The sequence below is a fragment of the Saimiri boliviensis genome, chromosome 20 (genome assembly GCF_048565385.1).
Source record: "Saimiri boliviensis isolate mSaiBol1 chromosome 20, mSaiBol1.pri, whole genome shotgun sequence".
Classification (NCBI taxonomy): domain Eukaryota; kingdom Metazoa; phylum Chordata; class Mammalia; order Primates; family Cebidae; genus Saimiri; species Saimiri boliviensis.
The window spans coordinates 30,784,143-30,811,891 of NC_133468.1; the positions used below are offsets into that span (position 1 = coordinate 30,784,143).

At 39.4% G+C, this 27,749-nt stretch overlaps 2 protein-coding genes across 2 annotated transcripts in view; one reads left to right on the forward strand and one right to left on the reverse strand.

Moving 5' to 3' along the window:
• Positions 1–27,749, forward strand: part of ZSCAN25 (zinc finger and SCAN domain containing 25) — a 174,442-nt gene that overhangs the window by 36,501 nt on the left and 110,192 nt on the right. The window lies entirely within an intron of this gene.
• The window catches only part of CYP3A90 (cytochrome P450 family 3 subfamily A member 90), a 36,352-nt gene continuing 19,821 nt past the window's right edge, over positions 11,219–27,749 (reverse strand). Inside the window, exons 5-13 of the mRNA XM_039460312.2 lie at positions 24,933–25,046; positions 24,580–24,668; positions 23,150–23,298; positions 21,962–22,089; positions 20,798–20,864; positions 18,508–18,668; positions 16,431–16,657; positions 13,374–13,536; positions 11,219–11,432 (exon numbers count right to left, since the gene is read on the reverse strand). Coding sequence (XP_039316246.1) covers positions 11,337–11,432; positions 13,374–13,536; positions 16,431–16,657; positions 18,508–18,668; positions 20,798–20,864; positions 21,962–22,089; positions 23,150–23,298; positions 24,580–24,668; positions 24,933–25,046 — 1,194 coding nt within the window. The 3' untranslated portion in view covers positions 11,219–11,336. The remainder of the gene's footprint in view (positions 11,433–13,373; positions 13,537–16,430; positions 16,658–18,507; positions 18,669–20,797; positions 20,865–21,961; positions 22,090–23,149; positions 23,299–24,579; positions 24,669–24,932; positions 25,047–27,749) is intronic.

The following is a 27,749-nucleotide window of genomic DNA, read 5'->3' on the forward strand; positions in this document are numbered from 1 at the left end:
AGAGCCTACTTTTGTTTTTTTTTTTTTTTTGAGATTGACTCTTGCTATGCTGTCCAGGCTGGAGTGCAGTGGCACAATGATCTCAGCTTGCTGCAACCTCCACCTCCTGGGTTCAAGTAATTTTCCTGTCTTAGCCTCCTGAGTATCTGAGACTGCAGGTGCACGCCACCATGCCCGGCTAAATTTTGTATTTTTAGTAGGGTTGGGGTTTCATCATATTGTTCAGGCTTGTCTCAAAATCCTGACCTCAGGTAATTCACCCACCTCGGCCACCCAGAGTGCTGGGATTACAGTTAAAATCTCAGCACTTTGGGAGGGATGCCTGGTCGAGATCCTACTTTGACTTCTCTTTGGTGTATACCCAGAAATATAATTGCTGGATCATATGATAATTCTATTCTTAATTTTTTGAGGAACCAACCCACTTTTTCCTGGTGGCTGTGCCATTTAACATTTCCATCAGGAGTGCACAGGTGTTCCACTTCCTCTACATCTTCACCAACATTAGTTATTTTCTGTTTTTTTTTTTTTTTTACAGTAGCTATCCTAATGAGTGTGAGATGTATCTCATTTTGGTTTTGATTTACATTTCCTGATCATAAGTGATGTTGAGCATTATATCATATACTTGTTTACTATTTGTATATTTTCTTTTGAGAAACGTCTGTTCTTATCTTTTGCCTATTTTTAAATGTGATTATTCATTTTTGCTCTTGAGTTGTTCACATTTGTTATTTATTCTGAATATTAATCCTTTGTTGGAGGAATAGTTTGCATTTTCCCCCCATTTTATAGGTTGTCTCATCAGTCTGTTGATTGTTTCCTTTGCTGTGAAGAAACTGCTAGTATTGACATTTTAACAGTATTATTTCTTTCAGTTCATGAGCGTGGAATATCTTTTTAACTTTTGTGCCCTCTGCAATTTATTTCCTCTGTGTTTTGGAGTTTTCCTTGAAGATATTTTTCACTTATGTTGTTAAATTGGTTCCTAGCTATTTTATATTTTTGTAGCTATTGTAAATGCAATTGCTTTCTTGATTTCTTTTTCAGTTTGTTCATTATTGGTGAATATACATGTTACTGATTTTTGTACATTGATTTTGTATTCTGAAACTTAATTTGGTGGAATCTTTAGTTCTTTCTAAAAATAATATTAAACCATGTGTGAACAAGGATACTTTGACTTCTTTCCAATTTGGATGCCCTTTATCTCCTTCTCTTGTCTAATTGCCCTGGTTAGGACATCCACTTCTATGTTGAATGAAGTGGTGAAAGTGGGCTAAGGATAATAGCCTCCAGCTCTGTCGATGTCCCTGCAAAGGACATGATTCCTTTTTTTTTTTTTTTTTTTTTTTTTTTTTTTTTTGAGACGGTATCTTGCTCTGTTGCCAGGCTGGAATGCAGTGGCACAATCTCGGCTCACTGCAATCTCTGCCTGCTGGGTTCAAGTGATTCTCGTGCCTCAGCCTCCCGAGTAGCTTGGATTACAGGCATGTGCCACCACACCGAGCTAATTGTTGTATTTTTAGTAGAGATGGGTTTTCACAATGTTGGCCAAGATGGTCTCAATCTGCTGACCTTGTGATCCACCTGCCTTAGCCTCCCAAAGAGCTGGGATCAGGTGTCAGCCACTGTGCCTGGACGATCTCATTCTTTTTTATGGCTACATATATTCCATAGTGTATATGTACTACATTTTCTTTATTCAGTCTGTCGTTGATGGGTATTTAGGTTAATTTCATATCTTTGCTATTGTGAATAGTACTGTAATGAATATATGCATGCATGTGTCTTTATGATTTATCTTCCTTTGGATATACTCAGTAATGAAATTGCTGGCCCAAATGGTATTTCTGTTTTTAGGTATTTGAGGAATTGCCACACTGTTTTCCACAATAGTTGAACTAATCCACACTCCCATCAACAGTGTATAAGTGTTCTTTATCTCCACAACCTTGCCAGCATCTGTTATTTTTTGACATTTTAATAATAGCCATTCTGACTGGTGTTAGATGGTATCTTATTGTAGTTTTGATTTGCATTTCTCTAATGATCAGTGATGTTAAGCTTTTTAAAATGTGATTGTCGGCTGCATATATGTCTTTTGAAAAGTTTCTGTTCATGACCATTGCCCATTTTTAATGTTTTTGGTTTTTTTGTAAATTTAAATTCTTTATAGATGTTGGCTGTTAGACAAATGCACAGTTTGCATTTATTTTCCCCCGTCAGCGTTCTTGGCACCTTTGTCAAAAATGAGTTCACTCTAGATGTGTAGATTTGTTTCTGGACTCTCTATTCGGTTCCATTGGTCTATGTGTCTGTTTTTATACCAGTACCATGCTGTTTTGGTTACTATAGCTTTGTAGTATACATTGAAGTCAGGTATATGTGATTCCTTTAGTTTTGTTCTTTTTGCTGTTGATAGCTTTGGCTATTCTGGTTTTTTTGTGGTTCCATACATATTTTAGGATTTTTAAAAAATTGTACTTTAAGTTTTAGGGTACATGTGCAGAACATACAGGTTTGTTACATAGGTATACATGTGCCATGGTGATCGGCTGCATTCATCACCCTGTCATCTACATTAGATCTTTTTCCTAATGCTATCACTTCCCTAGCCTCCCACCCCAACAGGCCCCAGTGTGTGATGTTCCCATCCCTGTGTCCATGTGTTCTCATTGTTCAATTCCCATTTATGAGTGAGAACATGTGGTGTTTGGTTTTCTGTTCTTGTGTTAGTTTGCTGAAAATGATGGTTTCCAGCTTCATCCATGTCCCTTCAAAGGACATGAACTCATCCTTTTTTATGGCTGTGTAGTATACCATAGTGTATATGTGCCACATTTTCTTTACCCAGTCTATCATTAACGGGCGTTTGGGTTGGTTCCAAGTCTTTGCTGTTGTGAATGCCACAATAAACATATGTATGTATGTGTCTTTATAATAGAATGATTTATAATTCTTTGGGTATATACCCAGTAATGAGATTGCTGGGTCAAATGGTATTTCTAGTTCTAGATCCTTGAGAAATCACCACACTGTCGTCCACAATGGTTGCACTAATTTGTACTCCTACCAACAGTGTAAAAGCATTCCTATTTCCCCACATCCTCTCCAGCATCTGTTGTTTCCTGATTTTTTTAATGATCACCATTCCAACTGGTGTGAGATAGTATCTCATTGTGGTTTTGATTTGCATTTCTCTAATGACCAGTGATAATGAGCTTTTTAAGTACGTTTGTTGGCTGCATAAATGTCTCCTTTTGAGAAGTGTCTGCTCATATCCTTTGCCCACTTCTTGATGGGGTTGTTTTTTTCCTGCAAATTTGTTTAATTTCTTTGTAGATTCTGGATATTAGCTCTTTGTCAGATGGTTAGACTGCAAACATTTTCTCCCATTCTGTAGGTTGCTTGTTCATTCTGATGACAGTTTCTTTAGCTGTGCAGAAGCTCTTTAGTTTAATTAGATTCCATTTGTCTATTTTGGCTTTTGTTGCCATTGTTTTTGGTGTTTTAGTCATGAAGTCTTTGTTTCTGCCTATGTCCTGAATGGTATTGCCTAGGTTTTCTTCTAGGGTTTTTATGGTTTTAGATCTTCTGTTTACACAATATTGATTCTTCCTAACCATGAGCATGGAAAGTTTTTCCATTTGTTTGTGTCCTCTCTTATTTCCTTGAGCAGTGGTTTGTAGTTTTCCTTGAAGAGATTCTTCACATCCCTTCTAAGTTGTATTCCTAGGTATTTAATTCCCTTTGTAGCAGTTGTGAATGGGAGTTCATTCATAATTTGGCTGTCTGTCTGTTATTAGTGTATAGGAATGCTTGTGATTTTTGCACATTGAGTTTTGCATCCTGAGACTTTGCTGAAGTTTCTTATCAGCTTAAGGAGATTTTGGGCTGAGACAATGGGGTCTTTTAAATATACAATCATGTCATCTGCAAATAGAGACAATTTGACTTCCTCTTTATCTATTTAAGTACACTTTATTTCTTTCTCCTGCCTGATCGCACTGGCCAGAAGTTCCAATACTGTGTTGAATAGGAGTGGTGAGAGAAGGCATCCTTGTCTTGTGCCAGTTTTCTATGGGAATGCTTCCAGTTTTTGCCCATTCAGTATGATATTGGCTGTGGGTTTGTCATAAATAGCTCTTATTATTTTGGGATATGTTCCATCAATACCTAGTTGATTAAGAGTTTTTAGCATCAAGGAGTGTTGAATTTTGTGGAAGGCCTTCTCTGCATCTATTGAGATAATCATGTGGTTTTTGTCTTTGATTCTGTTTATGCAGTGGATTACGTATACTGATTTGTTTATGTTGAAACAGCCTTGCATCCTAGGGATGGGGCCGACCTGATTGTGCTGGACAAGCTTCTTGATGTGCTGTTGTATTTGGTTTGCCAGTATTTTGTTGAGGATTTTTGCATTGATGTTCATCAGGGATATTGGCCTGAAATTTTCTTTTTAAGTTCTGTCTCTGCCAGGATTTGGTATCAGGATGATGTTGGCCTCATAAGGGAGGATTCCCTCTTTTTGTATTGTTTGGAATAGTTTCAGAAGGAATGGTACCAGCTCCTCTTTGTACCTCTGCTAGAATTTGGCTATGAAACCATCTGTTCCTGGACTTTTTTTGGTTGGTAGGCTATTAATTGTTGCCTCAATTTCAGACCTTATTGGTCTATTCAGGGATTTGACTTCTTCCTGGTTTAGTATTGGAAGGGTGTAAATGTCCAGGAATGTATTTATTTCTTCTAGATTTTCTGTTTTATTTGTGTAGAGGTGTTTATAGTATTCTCTGATGGGATCAGTGGTGATATCATCTTTATCATTGTTTATTGCATCAATTTGATTCTTCTCTCTTTTCTTCTTTGTTATTCTAGCTAGCAGTCTATCTATTTTGTTGGTCTTTTCAAAAAACCACCTCTTGGATTCATTGATTTTTTTGTAGTTTTTTTTTGTTTCTCTGTCTCCTTCAGTTCTGCTCTGATCTTAGTTATTTCTTGTCTTCTGCTGGCTTTTGAATTTGTTTGTTTTTGTTTCTCTAGTTTGTTTAACTGTGATGTCATTTAGTACTATAAATTTCCCCATACACACTGCTTTAAATGTGTCCCAGAGATTCTGGTACATTGTGTCTTTTTGTTCTCATTGGTTTCAAATAACATCTTTATTTCTGCCTTCATTTCATTATTTATCCAGTAGTCAGTCAGGAGCAGGTTGTTCAGTTTCCATGTAGTTGTGTGGTTTTGAGTGAGTTTCTTAATTCTGAGTTTAATTTGATTGCACTGTGGTCTGAGAGACTACAGTCTCGACATTTAGGAGCCAGTTGTTCAGTTTCCATGAAGTTGTGCAGTTCTGAGTTAGTTTCTTCATCCTAAGTTCTAATTTGATTGCCCTGTGGTCTGAGAGACTGTTATGATTTCCATTCTTTTGCATTTGCTGAGGAGTGATTTACTTCCAATTATGTGGTCACTTTTTGAGTAAGTGCAATGTGGTGTAGAGAAGAATGTATATTCTGTTGATTTCGGGTGGAGAGTTTTGTAGATGTCTATTAGATCCACTTGGTCCAGAGCTGAATTCAAGTCCTGAATATCCTTGTGAATTTTCTGTTTTGTTGATCTGTCTAATATTGATGGTGGGATGTTAAAGTCTCCCACTATTATTGTATTGGAGTCTAAGTCCCTTTGTAGGTCTCTAATAACTTGTTTTACGAATCTGGGTGCTCCTGCATTGGGTGCAAGTATATTTATGATAGTTAGCTCTTCTTGTTGCATTGATCTCTTTACCATTATGTAATGCCCTTGTCTCTTAATCTTTGATGGTTTAAAGTCTGTTTTATCAGAGAGTAGGATTGCAACCCCTGCTTTTTTTTTGCTTTCCATTTGCTTGGTAAATATTCCTCCATCCCTTTATTTTGAACCTATGCGTATCTTTGCATGTGAGATGGGTTCTCCTGCATACAGCACACCAATGGGTCTTGACTTTTTATTCAGTTTGCCAGTCTACTTCTTTTAATTGGGGGATTTAGTCCATTTACATTTAAGGTTACTATTGTTATGTGTGAATTTGATCCTGCCATTATGATGCTAGCTGTTTATTTTGCCTGTTTGTTACAGTTTTTTCCTAGCATTGATGGTGTTTACAATTTGGTATGTTTTTGCCATGGCTGGTGCCAGTTGTTCCTTTCCATGTTTAGTGCTTCCTTCAGGAGCTCTTGTAAGGCAGGCCTCATGGTTATGAATTCTCTCAGCAATGGCTTGTCTGTAAAGCATTTTATTTCTCCTTTGCTTATGAAGCTTAGTTTAGCTGGATATGAAATTCTGGGTTGAAAATTCCTTTCTTTAAGAATGTCGAATATTGACCCCCACTCCCTTCTGGTTTGTAGGGTTTCTGCTGAGAGATCTGCTGTGAGTCTGATGGGCCTCCATTTGTGGGTAACCTCACCTTTCTCTCTGGTTGTGCTTAGCATTTTTTCCTTCATTTTGACCTTGGTGTATCTGATGATTACGTTTCTTGGGGTTGTTCTTCTCGAGGAGTGTCTTTTTGATGTTCTCTGTATTTCCTGAATTTGAATGTTGACCTCCTTGCTAGGTTGGGGAAGTTCTCCTGGATAATACCTTGAAGAGTGTTTTCCAACTTGGTTTCATTCTTCCCTTCGCTTTCAGGTACACCAATCAAATATAGACTTGGTCTTTTCATGTAATTCCATATTTCTTTGAGACTTTGTTCATTTCTTTTCACTCTTTTTCTCTCTAATCTTGTCTTCTCATTTTATTTCATTTACTTGATCTTCAATCTCTGATTCCTTTCTTTTATTTGATTGATTTGGGTATTGAAATTTGTGTATGCTTCACGAAGTTCTTGTGCTGTGATTTTCAGCTCCATCAGTTCATTTATTTTCTTCTCTAAACTGGTTATTCTAGTTAGCATTTCATCTAACTTTTTTTCAAGGTTCTTCACTTCCTTGCATTGGGTTAGGACATTCTCCTTTAGTTCAGAGAAGTTTATTACCACCCATCTCCTGAAGCCTGCTTCTGTCAGTTCATCAAACTCATTCTCCATCCAGTTTAGTTCCCTTGCTGACAAGAAGTTGTGATCTCTTAGAAGAGAAGAGGCTTTCTGGCTTTTGGAATTTTCAGCCTTTTTGTGCTGGTTTCTTCCCATCTTTGTGGATTTATCTACCTTTGGTCTTTGAGGTCAGTGACCTTTCGATGGGGTCTCCAAGTAGACTTCCTTTTAGTTGATGTTGAAACTATTTCTTTCTATTTGTTAGTTTTCCTTCTAACAGTCAGGCCCCTTTGCTGCAGGTCTGCTGGAGTTTGCTGGAGGTCCACTCCAGACCCTGCTTGCCTGGGAATCACCAGCAGAGGCTGCAGAACAGCAAATTGCTGCCTGTTCCTTCCTCTGGTAGCTTCTTCCCAGAGGGTTTCCTGCCAGATGCCAGCTAGAACTCTCCTATATAAGGTGTCTGTCAGCCCCTACTGGGAGGTGTCTCTCAGTCAGGATACATGGGGGTCAGGGAGCCACTTGAGGATGCAGTCTGTCCCTTATCAGAGCTTGAATGTTCTGTTGGGAAATCCACTGCTGTCTTCAGAGCTGCCAGGCAGGAACATTTAGGTCTGCTGAAGCTGTACCCAGTAATGCCCCTTTTCCCAAGTTCTCTGTCTGAGGAAGGTGTGGGCTTTATTTATACATCCCTGACAGGCTGCTGCCTTTTTTCAGAGATACCTTGTCTAGTGAGGAAGGAGTCCAGTGACACAATCTGCCTGCAGAGGGCTTGCTGAGCTCCCATGGGCTCTGCCCAGTTCAGACTTACCAGCAACTTTGTTTACACCCTTAGGTTGAATCTACCTACTGGAGCCTCAGCAATGGCAGGTGCCCCTCCGCTGCTGAGCTCGAAAGTCTAAGGTTGAGCTAGGACTGCTGTGCTGGCTGCAAAAATTTCAAGCCAGTGGATTTTAGCTTGCTGGTTTCTGTGGGGTTGGGACCTGCTGAGCCAGACCACTTGGTTCCCTGGCTTCAGCCCCCTTTCCAGTGGAGTGAATGGTTTTGTCTCACTGGTGTTCCAGGCGCCACTGGGGTATGAAAAAAAAAAAAACTACTGTGGCTAGCTTGGTTTCTGTCCAAACGGCTGCCCAGTTTTGTGCTGGAAACTCAGGGCTCTGATGGTTGTGTAGGTACTGGAGGGAATCTCCTAGTCTGTGGATTGTGAAGACCATGGGAAAAGTACAGTGTCTGGGCCAGAGTGCAGGGAATACTCCCTAATGGCTTCCCTTGGCTAGGAGAGGGAGTTCCTTGGCCCCTTGTGCTTCCTGGATGAGGCAATGCCCCACCCTGCTTCAGTTCACCCTCCTTGTCCTCACCCACTGTCCTACCAGTCCCAGTGAGATGAACCAGGTACCTCAGTTGGAAATGTGGAAGTCACCCACCTTCTGCCTCGATCTTCCTGGGAGCTGCATAATGGAGCTGTTCCTATTTACCTACCTTGCCCAGGGACCAAATTTTGGTATTTAAAAAAATATTTCTGTGAAGAATGTCATTGGTATTTTGATAGGGATTACACTGAATACATATATTGCTTTGAGTATTGTGGACATTTTTAACAATATTGATTCTTGCAATATATAAACATGGAATATCTTTTTATGTTTTTGTGTGCTCCTCAATTTCTTTCATCAGTGTTTTATAGTTTTCATTGTAGAGAGCTTTCATTTCTTTAAGTTAATTCATAGCTATTTAATTTTATTTGGGGCTATTGATTTTATTTCAGATTGTTCCCTGTTGGCATATAGAAATGCTACTAAAGCCGGGCGCGGTGGCTCAAGCCTGTAATCCCAGCACTTTGGGAGGCCGAGGCGGGTGGATCATGAGGTCAAGAGATCGAGACCATCCTGGTCAACATGGTGAAACCCCGTCTCTACTAAAAATACAAAAAATCAGCTGGGCATGGTGGTACATGCCTGTAATCCCAACTACTCAGGAGGCTGAGGCAGGAGAATTGCCTGAACCCAGGAGGTGGAGGTTGCGGTGAGCTGAGATCGCGCCATTGCACTCCAGCCTGGGTAACGAGCGAAACTCAGTCTCAAAAAAAAAAAAAAAAGAAATGCTACTAATTTTGTACATTGATTTTGTATCCTGACACTTTACTGAACTTGTTTATCAGTTCTAATGCTCTTAGGTGGAGTCTTTAGGTTTTTAAAATATCATTTGGAAGTCATACGGAAATATCATTTAGAAATCATTTCCAAATATCATTTAGAAAACATTTGAGCATTTTTCACTTCTTGGCATATAAAGTACCCTAGGCTCACCTTGGACATTCTTAGTCTTAGCTCTGGAGTCAGCCATTTCTCTAAGGAACTCTGGTTCCCTTTAGTGGAAAATGGTATTCATAAGCCAAGATCTAGGCACTAAGTGTGCTCATTGCTATTGAAATGTTATTGTTACCTGGCCCTCTCAGTGGAGAGAAGTAGGGAATATGTTTTATACACACATACACACACACACACGCGCGCGCGCGTGCAGATGTCTCTATAATTATCAACTATTGCCGGGCGCGGTGGCTCAAGCCTGTAATCCCAGCACTTTGGGAGGCCGAGGCGGGCAGATCACGAGGTCGAGAGATCGAGACCATCCTGGTCAACATGGTGAAACCCCGTCTCTACTAAAAATACAAAACATTAGCTGGGCATGGTGGCGCGCACCTGTAATCCCAGCTACTCAGGAGGCTGAGGCTGGAGAATTGCCTGAACCCAGGAGGCGGAGGTTGCGGTGAGCCGAGATCGCGCCACTGCACTCCAGCCTGGGTAACAAGAGCGAAACTCCGTCTCAAAAAAAAAAAAAAATTATCAACTATTATCTATCATCTGTCTATCTACCCATCTACCTATCTAGAAAAGTATGAATATACACTGATACATCCCTTCCAATCTAACTCCGTAGGAGTCATGCTAGTTTTCTCTCTTTCTGAATCCTGGACTCTTTTCTGCAAAAGTGACACACCTGGCTTCCAGTTTACTTATTTGGTCAATCCCCTGTACATAGCCAACTCTCACTCATCCCCTTCTACTCGTGGATACCCTCCTCACCTCACGTGGGTTTTCCATGCCCTAGATTCGCTCTGGCTGCTCTTTCAGGTCCCCCTCTGTGTGGACTCTGATTGCTTGGGCTCCTGCATCCAGGTCAGGCTGCTCCTCCATGTGGACGCCTTCCCCAGCACGCTTGGAATCTGACTTGGAACTACCATGACTCTCTCCTCCACCTTAACATGTGGCTACCACATGGCTGCGACTCACCTAATGGCTTTAGGATTCACAAAGGGAGGGGAAAGGAAGGAGCAAAAAAGGAAAACGCATGAGTGCTTTTAGACATGCTGCCCAGTCAACTGACCAACTGACCATTTTTTATTCAGTGTTCATTGCATTAAGATAATTGGGAGGGGAAGACGGAATGCAAGATGTATAGGAAAACATGTTTCCTGTCTTCCAGAAATTTCAGGGGAGATGAAGTAAAAGCAATAAATCAAAACTAATAATTTAATAAGTGCTTCAGCTGAATGTTACAAATAATGTATGCTTCAAAGAAGGCAGAATGAAACCATGAATATGCTCTCCAAAGTCACAGTAGATGAACTGTCGCCTATGTTAATAATCAAAGTGGAATTCTGACAAGGGCCCCATACCAACAGTGATTACAATGACACAAAAATGTTTATTTGCTGGTTGTTAGTCATTCAGTTCTATAGATTTCTCTTTAGTGTGCAGGAAGGCATCGGATAATACTTTTGTAAAGGAGTTTTTATTGCTTTGCTTGGCATAAAACTTATTATAGAATATTACAGATAAAACCTGAAATAAATGTCACTATTAGAGTCATCACAATGGTTCTTATTTTTCTTGAAAATTATGGATCAAATATTATTGAAATATCGTTGTTGCCTAGCCAACAATGGGTGAAGTCACAGTAGATGAAGTGTTCATTGCATTAAGACATTTGATACACCTCTGGTCACTTCCTCCCAATTGCTGAGAACTATTTATTCTCTGATGAGAGCTCAGGAGGAGTTGACAGTGCTAACTGGAGGTGGGTAGAGATAGTCCTGTGAGAAGCAAAGAAGCTGAGTCTACCTGTCATTTATCATCTCCTTTATATTACATAATGCACAACACTCTACACTGACACTGGGAGAGCTCAATGAATGTGCAAAATCACCAACGACTCAAGTGGGACACTACAGGAAGCGCATCTTTATTTCAGGGTTTTATTGACAAAGTAAATTGAGATCTCTGGTGTTCTGGGGCACAGCTTTTTTGATGCACATAGCGGAAGTCCTTAGAATAACTCATTCTCCACTTAGGGTTCCATCTCTTGACTCAACCTTTAGAACAATGGGTTTTTCTGGTTGAAGAAGTCCTTGCACGCCTAATTTCAAGGGGATCTACAATAGTTAAATAAGCATATGGAGAATTAATAGATGAAATGAAAGCAAAGTAGAAAAAATACATGAATGACAGTAATGCTTTGGAAGCATATAGAAACTACTCTCAACACCATGTATCTTGGATTCTTCATACTTCATCTGTACACTGAGTAAATATTGGATAGTAAAAGCACTCACCGTCCATCATTTAACAAAATATTTATGGAGTACCAATTCTGTACCAGGCCTGAGACAAATTCTTGTGGACTTGTGTTCTTTTTTTATTTAAATTTTAAGCAAAAAGGATGAGTTTTCAAAATTGAATCCAGATTATTAGGTATTATGGCAAACTATTTTTGAAGAGCCATATAAAGTTAAATTTTTGTAGGTTAAAACTTCCAAGGTAGCTATTGTACAGTTTAATTATGTGGGCCGTTTTCAACTTCCAGAGTCTAATAACCCCTCCCAATTGAACCCATCAAGTGCAATGATGGGAAGAGGTCTTCAGGAAGAATTATTCTTTTCTTTTTAACATCTCCTCTTGGCTTCCAAGGGTAGTGCAAACAAGGCAGTTCTCAAGTCCTACAGTGTTTTGACTCATACTTCTAGACCTGTTGTCACTGAGTTGCTCCTTCACTGTTGGGGGAGCCACCAACAGAGTAACATTCTGATCTCACTTCGGCGAGGGGAAAGCAAATTGCCATGGATACATAGAAGTGCCAGCCTGAGATGCCAGAGAGCTTGCCAGGGAGTATCTTCCCTGTCCCAGGTGTGCCAGGCCCACTCTCTCTCAGGGCTGAGCCTCCTGCCTGAATACACTCATAGGAAAGCTACACAGATGCCCTGAAGCCGTAGATAAGATGGCAGCCATCTCCATCCCCCTCCTTTCCCAAGCACAAAGTGTACTTAAGGGATGGAGTTGCATATTAAATACGTAGGTCCTGGAAATATGACTTATAGGCTATTGCTTAATATGAGTCAATGACATCTGCTCTTTAACTTCTTCAGAGAAAAGATTCTAAGTCTTTCTATAAATGTATCACCTGGAACGTAAGGTCAAACAGTAAGGATAGCTCTGCTCTATGGCAGTCCTTTATACCCACTAGAAATGCCTCAAATTAGTCATTCTTCATCTTGGCTTCACTTGAGAACCCATCAGGGAGCTTTTAAAGTCATGCTGTTCTGGGGCATGTTCTAGGGCAATTAGTTAAGAATTTCTGAGATGTCGCAGTCCTCATGAACTTTTAAAGCTCCCTGATGATTCTAATATACAGCTAGTGGTTGAGAACCACTGTCATGAGAGAGCTTCTGCAAGTTCTGGTGATGGAGAACACCATTTAAAAGTCACAGCAGGGTAATCATTGCACTTGATGATTGTGCAGAACACTTCCTCTTCCTTCCAACTGACTTGAGACTGAATTTAAACTTAACTCAGGTTCAGAGAGGCTGCACATAATCATGTCATGCTAATCTGCATTGACTTTACATGATGTTCTTAATGCTACAGGTTTTGAGGTCCAGAACCAAAGCACCCTTAGTGATCAAAGATGATCATTAAGATTATTTGGACCATAGAACAAATTATTAAAAGATAGCCGGGCGCGGTGGCTGAAGCCTGTAATCCCAGCACTTTGGGAGGCCGAGGCGGGTGGATCACGAGATCGAAAGATCGAGACCATCCTGGTCAACATGGTGAAACCCCATCTCTACTAAAAATACAAAAAACTAGCTGGGCGTGGTGGCACGTGCCTGTAATCCCAGCTACTTAGGAGGCTGAGGCAGGAGAATTGCCTGAGCCCAGGGGGCGGAGGTTGCTGTGAGCCGAGATTGCACCATTGCACTCCAGCCTGGGTAGCAAGAGCGAAACTCAGTCTCAAAAAAAAAAAGATAAACATGCATATTGTTTTATACCCTTTGGTTAGAAACGTTCTTAATGGAACATGCAGAAAGTATACTGACCTGTGTTTCTTTACAAGGTTTGAAGGAGAAGTTCTGAAGGACTCTGATTAGAGCAAGTTTCATGTTCATGAGAGCAAACCTCATGCCAATGCAGTTTCTGGGTCCAGTTCCAAAGGGCGTGTATATGTAAGGATCTATGCTGTCCTTGTTCTTCTTACTGAACCTATTAAAAAGCAAATGAAACATAAAAACCACAGTTACATATTAGGAGTTCTTAAGAACCGCCCCCCTCCACTTCCCAACCAGTAGGATACAGGATACTTTTGTGAGCCGGTCATTGAAATCCTGCTTTGGTTATTTTGTTTAATAATTTTAACCTACAGGTCCTTTCCATTCTCCATATGCTATAGGAGCATTGAGCTTCCTTGAGATGAGGTGAATATTTTTGCAAATATTTATCTCTAAACCTAAAATTATATTTAGGGTGGCAATGTGTTCATGCTATAAAAGGCACATAAGTGATGAGACTGATGGATGGAAAAGTGGGTTCCTGTCTCTACTGACACTAATGTTGGTCACATGCTCATTGAGAAAGAAGGAGAAGACGTCTTGTGCTGTTTCAAGTTGTTATTCTTCCCTTTCCTTCTCCTGTCATCCATTTTTCTAATTCCCCTCCTCCTCCTCCTCCTTTCCACCTTCCGCTATCTGCCTTCTTCTCTGCCTGCTTCTCCTCATTGTTCTCTTCCTTGTTCTTCTCTCCGTCTGTTTCTACCCCCCCATCCTCATAGAATATTTAAGTCGATTAATTTGCATGGGCATATGATGATACCCTACTGTAGGGTTATCACGGCTTTCCTTTATCTGTTCCACTAGGCTATAAATTCTTTGAAGATTGCCCCTTGCGTTATTCAGATTTGATTTCTAAATATTTGATTGTAGTAAGGAAAAAATGTTGATTTGAAGAAAGTAATAATGACATTTTTATGATACGTTTTTACAGGAGTCTTTATATTTTGGAGAAAATTCTGAAATATTTACAGGCTTTGCTTCAAAATAACACAGTAGTCAGGAGGAGAGTTGTGGTGGCATTTGGATGGGACAGCTAACATGGTTTGATGACTGTTGGGACCAGTGATAGATACATGGAGACACAGGAAAACTATTCTATAGGCTGGTGTCTATAGAGTACACTTGTGTGTATGTGAAGCATTCTCATATATATATGTATTTGTACACACACACATTTATATCATGGATTCATATAAATCTATATAAATCTAAATCATGCTTTATATAAATCCATTAATATAAATCTAAATCATGATTTTTGATTTATATATGATTTAGATTTCTATAATCATATAATGTATATTATTTAGATTTATAATTAGATGATATATATGATTAGATATATAGATTTATATAAATTTATATATAATCATGTGATTTAGATTTATATAAATTTATATTTGGATTTATATAAATCTATTTATATAAACCTAAATCATATGATTGTATATGAGGTCCTGAGGTCTTGAGAAGTCCTCATTCCTAATGGTTTAAGCCACTTTATTCAGGATACAAAACATACAGAAAGTATACCCACCTGTGTTTCTTTACAAGGTTTGAAGGAGAAGTTCTGAAGGACTCTGATGAGAGCAAGTTTGATTTAGATGATGTAGATGATTTAAATGATATATACGATCTAGATTTATATACGTTTATATGATTTAGATTTATATGAATTTATGTATTTATATTTATATGAATTTATTTAAATGATATATACGATCTAGATTTATATACATTTATATGATTTAGATTTATATGTGATTTAGATTCATATAAATCATATGATTTGGATTTATATAAATCATATGGATTTCTCCCTGCCTGGCCAAGTTTCTGACACATGGCAAGCGGCAAGCACTATCTGTTTGGAGATTGAATGATTCAAAGTGAAGTACAGCAAGTGGTCTCTGATTTTGTATTAGTGCAGCCCCAGCAGGTGAAAGTACTGAGCTTGCAGGAAATATGAAGTCCTCTACCCCAGAAAACAGAGAACTTGGTCAGCTCTGACTTACTCTGTGAACAAGTATTATGTGCAGACTCTATGCTAGCACTAGGGACACCATGGCCAACAAGACAAGGTCCCTGCCATCAGCAAACTTGTAGGTAGGGGCCAATGAAAGTCTAGCTCCCAAGCATCCTGAATCACCAGCCAGTACCCTAAACATTTCATTCTAAATTTTGCTTAATAATACAATAATGGGAAAACACCAACTATGTCTAGAGTGCCAACTGTGCCCAAAGCCTGACTTTGTCCCTGAATTCCCAGAAGAGTATGCTCAAGACACCTCCAAGGAGGAGTGTATGAGATGTCTACTGAGAGTATAAGGGAGCTGGCACAGGACTGCCACAGACAGAACCAGGAGGACCTGTGCTATCTTGTGTCCTCAAGGAAGTGACTTAAACCATTAGGGATGAGGACTTCTCAGGACCTCAGCCTGCACTTTTATAATTACCACAGAGGAAACAGCAAGCAATGTTGAAAGAAAATGGAATGTGTAAGAGTCTTTTCAAAGTTGCTGCTAAATTCAGAGAGCTAAAGGGCACAGCATAGAAAAAACTGCAAGGAATGAAATGCCTATATACCTGAACTAACATCATGGTTAAATGGTTTATGGCATATGCAATATGTATATATATATACATATTGTGTATGTGTGTGTGTATATACACACACACAAACATATACACACTTATAGTAGTGTAGGTCAGTGGATAGTTTCCTGTTAAATAAAGTAAGCAGCAATTCAAACCAAATAAAAACTGATAGCATTCTAGTTTTAAAAAATCTATATAGGCATAGAAAAATGCCCACAAGGACTTAATTGACGATCTTCATTTTAATGTGTTGGGACTGTAGATGGCTGTAGTTTCATTTTTTTCTTGTCTGTGGTTTGTGAAGTTTGACAATTACCACTTTTTTGTGATAAAAAGACTTACAAGCAAATGATTGTACAACCACACAGTTGTCATGTAGATTAAGAGAAGCAGAATATGCTTGAATCAGCCTGGTTCAGAGTGAGCTCCGTTTTCCTTGAAGCCTCGTACCTTTCAGGGCGGAACTCCTTAGGCTCTGTCCAGTACTTCGGGTCATAGTGAAGAGCGTAGGTTGGAATCACCACCAATGCCCCTTTGGGAATGAACAGCCCATTGATTTCAACATCTTTCTTGCAGACCCTCTCCAGTCTAATAGTAATTGGATATAATCTGAGCGTTTCATTCACCACCATGTCAAGGTACTCCATCTGTACCACGGCATCATAGGTGGCAGGTGCCTGGGAAGAATGAAACAGATTTGGATAAACTGAGATTTTGAATTAACTTTCAACTCATTCCATGCAGTATTACTGAAGTGTTATGAGCTCTAGAGAATAACTCCTACTGGTAAATGATTGTAGCATTTGTAAAGTATTTTAACAACTGTCATGCCCATTGATGTGCTCAGTGACCTACCAAGATGTGTGGAAGAGCTATGAATGTAGGAGATATTCAGGACCAACCTCACCCCAGGGACTGAAATCCTTAGCATGACCATGTAGTAATTTTTCTTTCTCATGGGAAGAAATGTGATTAATAGGCTGTGACCATTACCACCAAATAAAATACACAAAAGACACTGTCACCTTTCAAAAAGAGGTCACGCATCTGTACCAAGAAAGAAAAACAGGGAAAGGAGCAGATCTCTTCTACACAAGGATTATTGGTTGCAAAGTCCCACTTGGTAACTCTTTTGATTATATATATATATGTGTGTGTGTTAGATAGAAACACTATATTATATAAAAACTCCATTAAAAACTTGAGGATAGGCTGTTGGGGGTGGCTCACACCTGTGATTCAAGCATGTTAGGAGGCTGAGGCAGGCTGATCGCTTGAGCTCAGGAGCTCCAGACCAGCTTGGGAAACATGGTGAAAACACATCTCCATAAAAAATACAAAAGTTAGCCAGGCATTGTGGCATGTACCTGTGGTCCTAGCTACTCAGGAGGCCGAGGTGGGAGGATGGCTTGAGCCTGGGAGGCAGAGTTTGAAATGAGCTGAGATTGCACCACTGCCCTCCAGCTTGGGTAAAAAAAAATAAAATTGAGGGTAAACTCTTTCCTTTCTATCACAAATATGACAAAATAAATTTTGATTGGATGCTACCAAGTCACACAGTTTGAGTTCTAGTTAAGGTTATGAAGAGGATAGAACCCCACACTCAGCCCCGTCCTCTCCTTTTGGAATAGTCTAGTTGCTGCTTCAATCCTGGACTGCAATCTCTGAGGAACATCCCTTTGTGTCTGCCTCACTGCCACACCAGGTTCAGCCCCAGAGGCCAGGTCTCTTCACACCAAAAAGAATCCCAGTTTGGGCAGAATTCTGGGGGCTAGGGGAGGGACAGTGGGGGGCGGGGAGGTTGGAGAGGGATAACACTGGGAGAAATGCCTGATGTAGGTGATGGGGAGGATGAAGAGAGCAAACCACTATGGCATGTGTGTACCTATGCAGCAATCCTGCAAGATCTCTGCATGTACCCTGGAACTTAAAGTACAATTAAAGAAAAGAAAAGAAAAGAAAACTGTGTGGGTGATATGCACCTAGTACTTGGTGTTATATTTGGGAGGCAATATTGTAGGGGTTAAGAGTTCAGCTCAGGAGTCAGAAACCCTGGTTCCTAGCTTGGCTTCTTCACCAGTAGCTACCTGACTGGAACATGAGACAGGTATGAGGCAGAGGTGCGTCAGCCTGCACAGCACACCCAGGACCAAGCTCTGTCAGACCACAGCCAGACCAGAGCCAGTCCTGCCAATGTCAGCAGAGCTCACTATCCAGACGTGTGAGCAACAAATGCTTATTGTTGGATGCCACTGAGGTTTTTGGATGTTTTTAACTTAGCATTATTGTCATAACAGAAAGCAGATGAACCAGGGCCAGTACTGTTTTACAAAGATCTTATAGTTTTGCTAGTCACAACCATTCTCTACGTTTCTCCCTTTGTTTTTCTCCTCAGAGCCTTCCTACATAGTGTCAGTGAAAGAATCATTGATTATGCTTTTTATAGAAATTCTCCTGGGAAGTGGTGAGGAGGCATTCTTGCTAAGGCATCATCTCTTCCCTTCATCTCCAGGGGTCATCCACCTACCTTATTGGGCAAAACTACATCAATTTCCTCCTGCAGTTTCTGCTGGACATCAGGGTGAGTGGCCAGTTCATATATAGTGAAGGAAAGAACACTGCTGGTGGTTTCATAGCCAGCAAAAATGAAGATAATTGATTGGGCCACAAGCTCCAGATCAGACAGAGCTGAAAGGAGAGGAATGACATTTTAGATAAATCAGGTTGATGTACAACATCACAGCTTAGATGACATCTAAGTGAAGCTCTCCAATCTCAAGAGGAAAAAACAGAAAAGCAATTCAGAGTCACATTGGGGGTGGTTTTCATTCTGATGTGTACCTTACAGAGCCAGAATGAGGCAAAATCATTTTGATCCATGTTTTCCCATGGTCTACATGACTGTGGGCCATCTCCTCCTCCTCATGGCATCCCAGCACCAGCACTGCTCTGTAATTTCCAGAGAGAGCGTTTCTGTCTGACATACTCGGCATTATGGGAGTGTGCCTTGAATGCTCCTAAAAGTACTTTATCTGTAAGTAAATATGGGGTAACATTTTCCCCAAGAAAAATTTGATTTTCTACAAGATAGCTTGACAAACTTTGAAAAAATTTGCAATATTTAGGACCTTTTCTCTATGTATGTTTGAAGGAACTTGAAAGACAAATATTGAGCTACAGATCACCTCTTGCTACTCAAGGTATATTTCATGGACCAGCAGCACCAGATGCATCTGGGGTCAGGGAGCTTACTAGAGATGCAGAATCTCAAACCCCACTGTTGAACTACTGAATCAAAATCCAAACTTTGAAGAGATGTGGTGATTTGTGTGCACAACCTCACTTGAGCAGCATGGATTACATGTTTGAGAGGCATCAGGCATTACAAGATCTAGGGTACAGTTCTCAAAACGGACTATCTCAGGATGTACAAAACTGCGGAGATAGACAAAAAGCCAGAAGCATGGTGATTGACTGCAGTCTGATGAATGGCATTAAAATAGCAGAAGTTCTTGTGATTACAGGTTGGCCTCCCTCTTGATATTTCTCTTGAGAGAAGGTCAAGATGGTCCATCACTAGTCTGTTTGATGAGGACTTGATTAGGACCTTTGGAGATGTGGAACACAGAAATAAATGTGGTGCCTGCTGCAACCATGTAATTCACAACCAAACACAATATTAAATGAGAATGAGAAAGTTCTACAGAGTTGTGATTTACCAGTGAGGATATCTGTATGGTACTGTGGGTAAATTCAACCATCCAATTATTTTATTCAATTACACTGAACCCCATTATAGTGAGTTGAAATTGAACTATAATTTTAAAGTTGGTAGCTCTGCTGTCCATTCTGGTAGCCACTATCTACACATGGGTATTTAAATTCAAATTTTATTCAATTAAAATGAAATACTTTTAAAAATTGTTCTTTAGTGGCGTTGGCCACATGTCCTATACTCAATAGCCGTATGTGTCTACTGATTTCCATGTGGAAGAGTGAAATGATAGACTATTTCCTTTATCACAGCAAGGTTTATTGAGATAGGTAGGAGATTAATTGATAGATTATAGATATTTAGATAGATATATAGATAAATAGATAACTAGAAGTAGATGTAGACATGGACATGTTTAAAGTGATATGCTGGAGTCAACCCAGTCCTGCTCTCTAGAACCAATTGTTACATATTCGGGAATTTTGTGAGATGGTTGCCAAATCTTGGTATCTTGAAATTGACCATGTTTATCATTTTGCCACTGTCCTAGTAATAATGATTTCAGTCAAAACCATCTGTGGCTTATAAAACTGGTAGGTAAAAGATTGAAGACAAGGTTTACATGGTCTCAGAGGTTTCCCCCATTAATTACTTATCCATTTCAAAGCAAAAAATAAAACTTCGCAGTAAATTAACCTGGCAAACATGCTTTCATCAAGTACTGCCAGTTGAAATCACCCTTACTGGGACGGTGTGCCTTCTGATTGGGATGTTTGATATAAATTTCCAAGTAGAGGTTCTCACTCAGTGGATCTGGAGGAGGCTGAGAACCGGCATTTGATCTCATGTAGGTGATCCACAAACCACTGACTGTCCACCAAGCATTCTAGGTTTGCTTAGGGTTATTTCAAGCCTGGAACATGGCTGTTCCTGTGGGCTTCTGGAAAGTGCCTCCAGCTACCATTTACAACATATAAATGTGTGTTTTTCTGCTATGTGGCAGAAATTCTCATCTTCCTCGAATACTTCCTGCACATTTTCAGAGCAAGGACCTCCCTCTTAATGTCCCCACCAGTAGCCCCCAGAAGCACTCCTTGGTTACCTTTGTGGGATGCAGTTTCTTTTGAATTCTGGGAGTCAATCATCAGCTGAAGGAAATCTACTCGGTGCTAGAAGCCAAAAGACAAATTTCATTGACAGAATGTAACTCATGCAGCCGGAAGTAAATCCAAAGTGCAGTAGTCAACCTCCCTTCTTGAATTCTCTCCTTAAACCTCCCTATGGTTTCTTGAAGATCAGAAGTCTGACAGTGTTGCCTGAGTCACCAGTGAAACAAACATTCATCCAAATTCTTGGAAAGAAGGATGTTTTTCTCAAACCAATCTAGCTATCATGTCCAATTGCTTTTTGGTTCTTGCCCTCCCTGTTGCTCACCTTTTCTGTCTTTTGGACACAACTTCCTAGCCAAAGAGTTGCCAGTTCCATCTGTGGTCATAACTACTTACCCAGGAGGAAGTCCTGGATCTTTTATTTTTCTACCATCTTCTTCAGCAATGTCTACATAGATTAATCTCCTGACATTTTCCGAACTCATCAGTAGCTTTTTTTGGGGAAGGTTTTCAAATACTCCAACATTCTCAGACTCTATACAATCTTCATTGACACCTGAGTTACCTGGTCCTACCTCCCTGACCTGCAGACATCCTTCAGCTGGCCTCTTGGGCTCATGAAGGCAAAGCTGAGTTAGCCAGCCTTGCAATCTCAATTCTCAGAAAAGACCCCTGCTCATTCCAGGCTGTGAAGCACTCAAATTTACCACACACTACATGTCAGCAGTTGGCAGGTAGCCTGATTGGGCCTTTCATTGCAGAATAAGTAAAATAACAGGCTTGGACTTGAAATGATTCTTTGCCAATCTATGTTGTGAGGAAAGCATAATACTAGTAAAATATATTTTCAAACAGGAATCTTTATCCTTTGACAATTTATTGATGGGAAGAGAAGTGGTAAAGTTGTATCTCAATACTGTTTATGTCATGACATACTAATTGTTGTGTCTGATATCAAATTTTAAATGCTGTCTCTCTGACTTATTCTTATCTCCTTCCCCAATCTCCTTCTTTATTTCTACCAAATGACTTCTCTTGTTCTAAACATAAGTCATCTGTCTTTATTTTTTAAAATACAGATGCATGCACTACCTTATATATAAAATCTAAATTTATCAAAAACTAAACACTATCATTTAACCACCACCAGATTTTACCTTTTGTTTATCGTTGAGGCGACTTTTTTTCATTCTGTTTACAGATTTCCTTAAAAAATTTATAGCATCTTTTGGAAACAGAGAGAAATTTAATGCTTCAAAAACTGGGGTAAGGAATGGAAAGAGTACTGTAGGAAAAACAAAACAAAAGGAAATTATAATGAAAATGCAAAATTTACCTGGAGCAATTATAATTTTCTCTACCAGTAATAAGAATAAGAACATCAGGTTCTCAACTAGAACCCATTCCTTTGATCATGTTTGCCCCTCTTTCAGGCCAGTGACTAAGCAAGGGCAGGTCTATCCATAGAAACCACCACTACAGCAGTGAGATCAATGGTACCTTCTGCATCTTTGGAGTGACCAAAGGAACAGAATTAAATTCCCTGCCCTCTTAGCCTTTATGTATTGTACTAGGGTTTTTGGTTTAATCAGGCCATAATGTGCTGCTTAAATTAATCATACCATTCAGGAAATGATAATCAAGGTACAAATAACACAGCATATATACATCAACTTCCATGGAATAAAACTAGAAACCAATAAGGGAAAGAAAATAGAGAAACTCATACATTTGTGGAAGTTAAACAATACAGCTTTAAATGACAATTGAGTCAAAGCAGAAATCAAAACGGCAACAAGAAATTGTTTTGAAATAAACCAAAAGAAGATAGGATATGTCAAAACACAGGATGTAGCCAAAGCAGTCCTCAGAGGGAAATTTGTATCTGTAATGTCTAAATTTAAAAGAAGAAAATATCTCAAGTTGATAATCTCCGTTTATACTACAAAACACTAGAAGAAGAGCAAACAAAACCTAAAGCCAGCAGAAGAAAGAAAATAACAAAGACTAAAGTGCAAACTCACGAAATAGAGAATAAGAAACAACAGAGAAAAATCAATGATATAATTTCTATGAAGTATGCAGAATAGGCAGATCTATCGAGGCAGAAAGTCAATTGGTTGCTTAGGGTGATGGGATTTGTGGTGGGGGTGGGGTGGGCAGTTGATAGCTAGAAATATGTGAGTTCTCTAGATTGACAAAAGTGTTTTAGTTTACAATAATGGTTGTCACACAGTTCTGATTCTTATAAACAATGGAATTGTACATTTTAAGTGGATGAATTATATGTTACGAAAGCAGTTATTTTTTAAAAGAGGGTGAGAAAGCAATGATAGTCCACATACCTATTGAGAGAAATAATGGATCTAATACATCAAATTTTAGGAACTTCTTAACACTTTCCACAAAGGGGTCTTTTGGATTGTTGAGAGAGTCGATGTTCACTCCAAATGATGTGCCAGTGATCACATCCATGCTGTAGGCCCCAAAGATGCTGAGAAGAGAAAGACATGGAAAATTAAAATCAGCACCTCTTTACCATTCTTCAAGCATACATGCAACAGGAAACCCACATGTCCAGTCAAGACAGGTAAAGAGCCACAGACTTTCAGAACTATCTGCTGGATCATCTCCCATCACACTCCTTTATAAGGTGGTTATTGGGTGCCGGTGATGCAGGTGGCCCTGCACTAAGGGTGATGGAGACACCGAGCTGAGTTCGACTCACTTCTGAGGTTGAGCAGCCCAATCACAGGACGACAGAGACCCATTATCAGACAACTACAGTAGCATGTGTTGAGAGTGGATGATACAAGATGTGTAAGCACTGTGCTTCAACAGGACAAGAGTAGAATAATTAACTCTCCCTAGTGGATTCAAGAAAGGTGACGTTGTCTGACTACAGACTCTATGCCCAGAGCTGATTCCTCTTCAGCACTTTACAGAAGAGCAGCACCCTCTTCTGAGTTCCTATAAATATCATTCTTTATTCTCTACACTCCCTGTTATAGCTCTCGAAAATCCCGCTACCCCCAGCTTCTCTGACCTTAGGTTGCCCTGAGAGCAGAATCAATTTTGTAAAATCTAAGAACCAAGAATATTCTGGTTAAAAAAAATAGATCTCTCCAACATTAATTTGGGGAACTGTAGCTGAGTGATGACATGTTTGAAGTCTGCCCAGGAGAGGCTCAGATTACACCTGTTGTTCCTGAAGAATTCAAGCATATACCAGCATACACAGCTAATGATAGGGTTGCCCTACCCATAGTGTTTCTAGCACCCTTTCTCTTTTGAGATTGGAAGAAAAGGAAGTGGTAGGAAGGTTTAATATTTCATAGTTTGCTGATATCCTTAGAAAAACCATTAAGGGATTGAAATTGTTCCAGGTTCTCCATTGTAACTTTCTTACCCTACCGAAAGCAAGGCAAGTACCAAATGCTTGCTTACCCACTGTTCCATATCCACTACATTCAAAACTTTGATACAAATTTTTTTTTTTATTTCTAAAGTATATATTTAATCTCCCAGAATATTTATGGTAACAAGTTAACAGATAAGTAAATCCCGGCTCCTGCACATAGGAGAGAAGGCCCTTTTCCCTGCTGTCTTGCCTCCTCATGGGAGTCACTCCCTCTTAGACGGCTCTTTAGAGTTGCAATGCTGCCCTGCTTTTGTCTGGTCATTGGAGTAATTCAACAGTGGGACTGTCAACTCCATGGCAGGCAGCTGGAGGGGCTATGACAGCTCAGAACCCCATGGTTCTGCTCCTACTTACTCTTTCACGGTGATGGGCTTGCCTTTCTCTGTTTCCCGCCTCAGGTTTCTCACCAACACATCTCCATATTGGGCAATGATGGGGAACATCTAAGCACAAAAGAGATCACTACCTCTAGTTAAATGTGCATACTCTTAAGTCCCAGAAGGACATGGCTTTCCACAGCATGAAGCAGTAAGTGACATTTTATAACAAATTTTGTGATGTCTTTCCTGTACATAAAGATAAAAGACCATTTTTAGGAAGCTCAAACTTAGTGGACTATCCATTGGAAAGGAACTGTGATCTTACTTTCTACCTGTCCCCAGATTTATTCTTTACATTTCTAATAAAAACACATGTTATTTTCATACCTCCTTGAGTTTTCCACTGGTGAAGGTCGGAGAAAGCAATGATCGTATTCTCTTCCATTCTTCATCCTGAGCTATAGTGATGGCACTTTTCATGAGTCCCACTGGGCCAATAGGCTACAGTTCAAAGCAGAAACATTTTGTCTCACATTAGTTGTGGAGGTCTTAATGGTTGTACAAAATATATTGAAGAGGCATGACTTATTTAACAAATATTTAGTGAGTGTATATGATATGGCAGGCTATATTCAAGATGCTCAATAGAGATCCTAGATGCCTAGCCTCTTCTGAGTGTATGTGGGGCAGGAGTGGAAGTGGGGAGACCCAGCCATCTGGTGTGAACTCCAGCCTCTATATCTCAGTCTTCCTTTTAGGGGCAAATGCTCCACGTGGTAGGCAAGTGTTCTTCCAGTAGAGTAGACAGGAAAAAGACCTAGGTCTTCCCCAGGAGTGTGCAGGGTAGAAAAGGATTGGTGACAGATAGACAGCTGGCCTTGGCAGACTGTATGTTGCCTCAGACCAGCTCTGTCTTTAATACACCTACAGCATGGGCAGCTTGAAGAAGGGATGCCATGACATGGTAATTTTTTTTTAAGTAGGTAATCCTTAAGATTAGGAACATGTTTTGAAGGAAAATGCAATTCCATGAATATTCCTTTCTCTTAATTTTTTATTCTTACATAGAAGGAAAAGAGAGGTAATTGTTTTTCCCAACTTGGGGCTGGCCTATTAAGCCAGCATGCTTGGAACTTTCTTTTATCTTCCATAGCTATGTTTTGTTTTAAAATGTATACTTCTAGCACTCATGATAAGATCTCAATAAACTAGGAAGAGAAAGACAATTCCTTCATTTGATAAAGACAATCTATAAAAAACTATTCAGCTAAATTACATTTAATGATGGACTGAATGGTTTTTTCCAATTCAAAAATGGAACAATTCAAAATGCCCACTCTGAACATTCATACTAAAGAGGATATTGGATGTCTTAAAACAATAGACAAGAAAAAGAAATAAAAGGTAGACAAGACAAAGAAATAAAAGGCATATGGATTGGAAAAGAAATAATAGAATTTTCTCTATTTTTAGGTGACATAATTGTCAATGTATGAAATGTGAAGGAATATATAAAAAAACTTCTAGAACCAATAAGTGAGTTCTGCAAGGTTGTAGGATACAAGATCAACAAACAAAATTATTCACATTTCTACATAACACTCAATATTTGAAAATATAAGAAAAACAATATCATTAACAGTTGCTTCAACAAAAATGAAATACTTAAGGTGTAAATCTAACAAAAGATGTACAGGATCTCTGTGCTGAAAACTACAAAATGTCAAGGAAAGAAATAAAAGCTAAAGAAATGGAGAGGCATACTATATTCATGGAATGAAAGACTAAACATAGTAAAGAAAGATACAGATTATCCTTAAATTGTTCTATTGGTTTAATTCAAGCATGTCCACCTTGTGGCCTGCAGGGCTCATGCAGTCTAGGATGGCTTTGAATATAGCCCAACACAAATTTGGAAACTTTCTGAGAACATTTTGAGATTTTTTTTGCAGTTTTTTGGTTAATTTTGTAATTTGTGTGATTTGCAAGTGCAAACTTTGTAGATGATAATGGAATGGAATAGATAATCAGAGGATGTCACATCCACAAATAATGGAGTATTATCCATAATTTGCACTATAATTGCAAACAGTTTGGCCAGAAGAAATGAAAAAACATTAAAATTAACTAACAGAGTGAGAGCTACACACTGGGGTCCGTTGGGGGGAAATGGGGGAGGGGCGGCGGGGTGGGGAGGTGGGAAGAGATAGCATGGGGAGAAATGACAGATATAGGTGAGGGGACGGAAGGCAGCAAAGCACACTGCCATGTGTGTACCTATGCAACAATCTTGCATGTTCATCACATGTACCCCAAAACCTAAAATGCAATAAAAAAAATAAATTAAATAAATAAATAAATAAATAAATAAATAAAAATTAAATTAAATTAAAAAAAAAAAAAGAGTGAGAGGACTCTATTGCGATTCCACGTAAAGTGAATTGTGACAAAGTATTCAAGTGTGTATTCTGGACAAGGCAGAGCACTGCTGTACAGCAGACACTCTCACCATTTGTACGAATGTGTGGATTCAGTTTTATGGTGATGTGCGACTGCCAGTGTATGTTATCTTCCAATCATAGACAGTTGAATTGACACTATCAGATATTAGGTGTGTTTGTGGCAATTTGGCAAGTAAAACACAGTGATTATCAATAATATTTCAACATATCTTTGTAAATGATAGGTGTTTAATATTATTTAGAAGATGTGTAAGTATTTTTATTTGATTATTAAGCTTTGCTTTCCATTTTCTTATCTGTTTTTTTTTTCTTTCTTTCTTTCTTTTTTTTTTTTTTTTGAGACAGAATTTCACTCTTGTTGCCCAGGCTGGAGCACATTGGCACAATCTTGGCTCACTGCAACCTCTGCCTCCCAGGTTCAAGTGATTCTTCTGCCTCAGTCCCCCAAGTAGTTGGGATTACAGGCATGTGCCACCACGCCTGGTTACTATTTTGTATTTTTAGTAGAGATGGGGTTTCTCCATGTTGGTCCGGCTAGTCTTGAACTCCCAACCTCAGATGATCCACCTGCCTCAGCCTCCCAAATTGCTAGGATTACAGGTATGAGCCACCGGGCTTGGCCCAAATTTTCATAATAAAAGTAAATATAGTTGCTTATCTATTATAAAGTTTTTAATTCCAGCATAGCTTCCACAAGGTCTTAAAAAGAAAATAGAACCCTGAAAAAGAAAAATTATAAAGG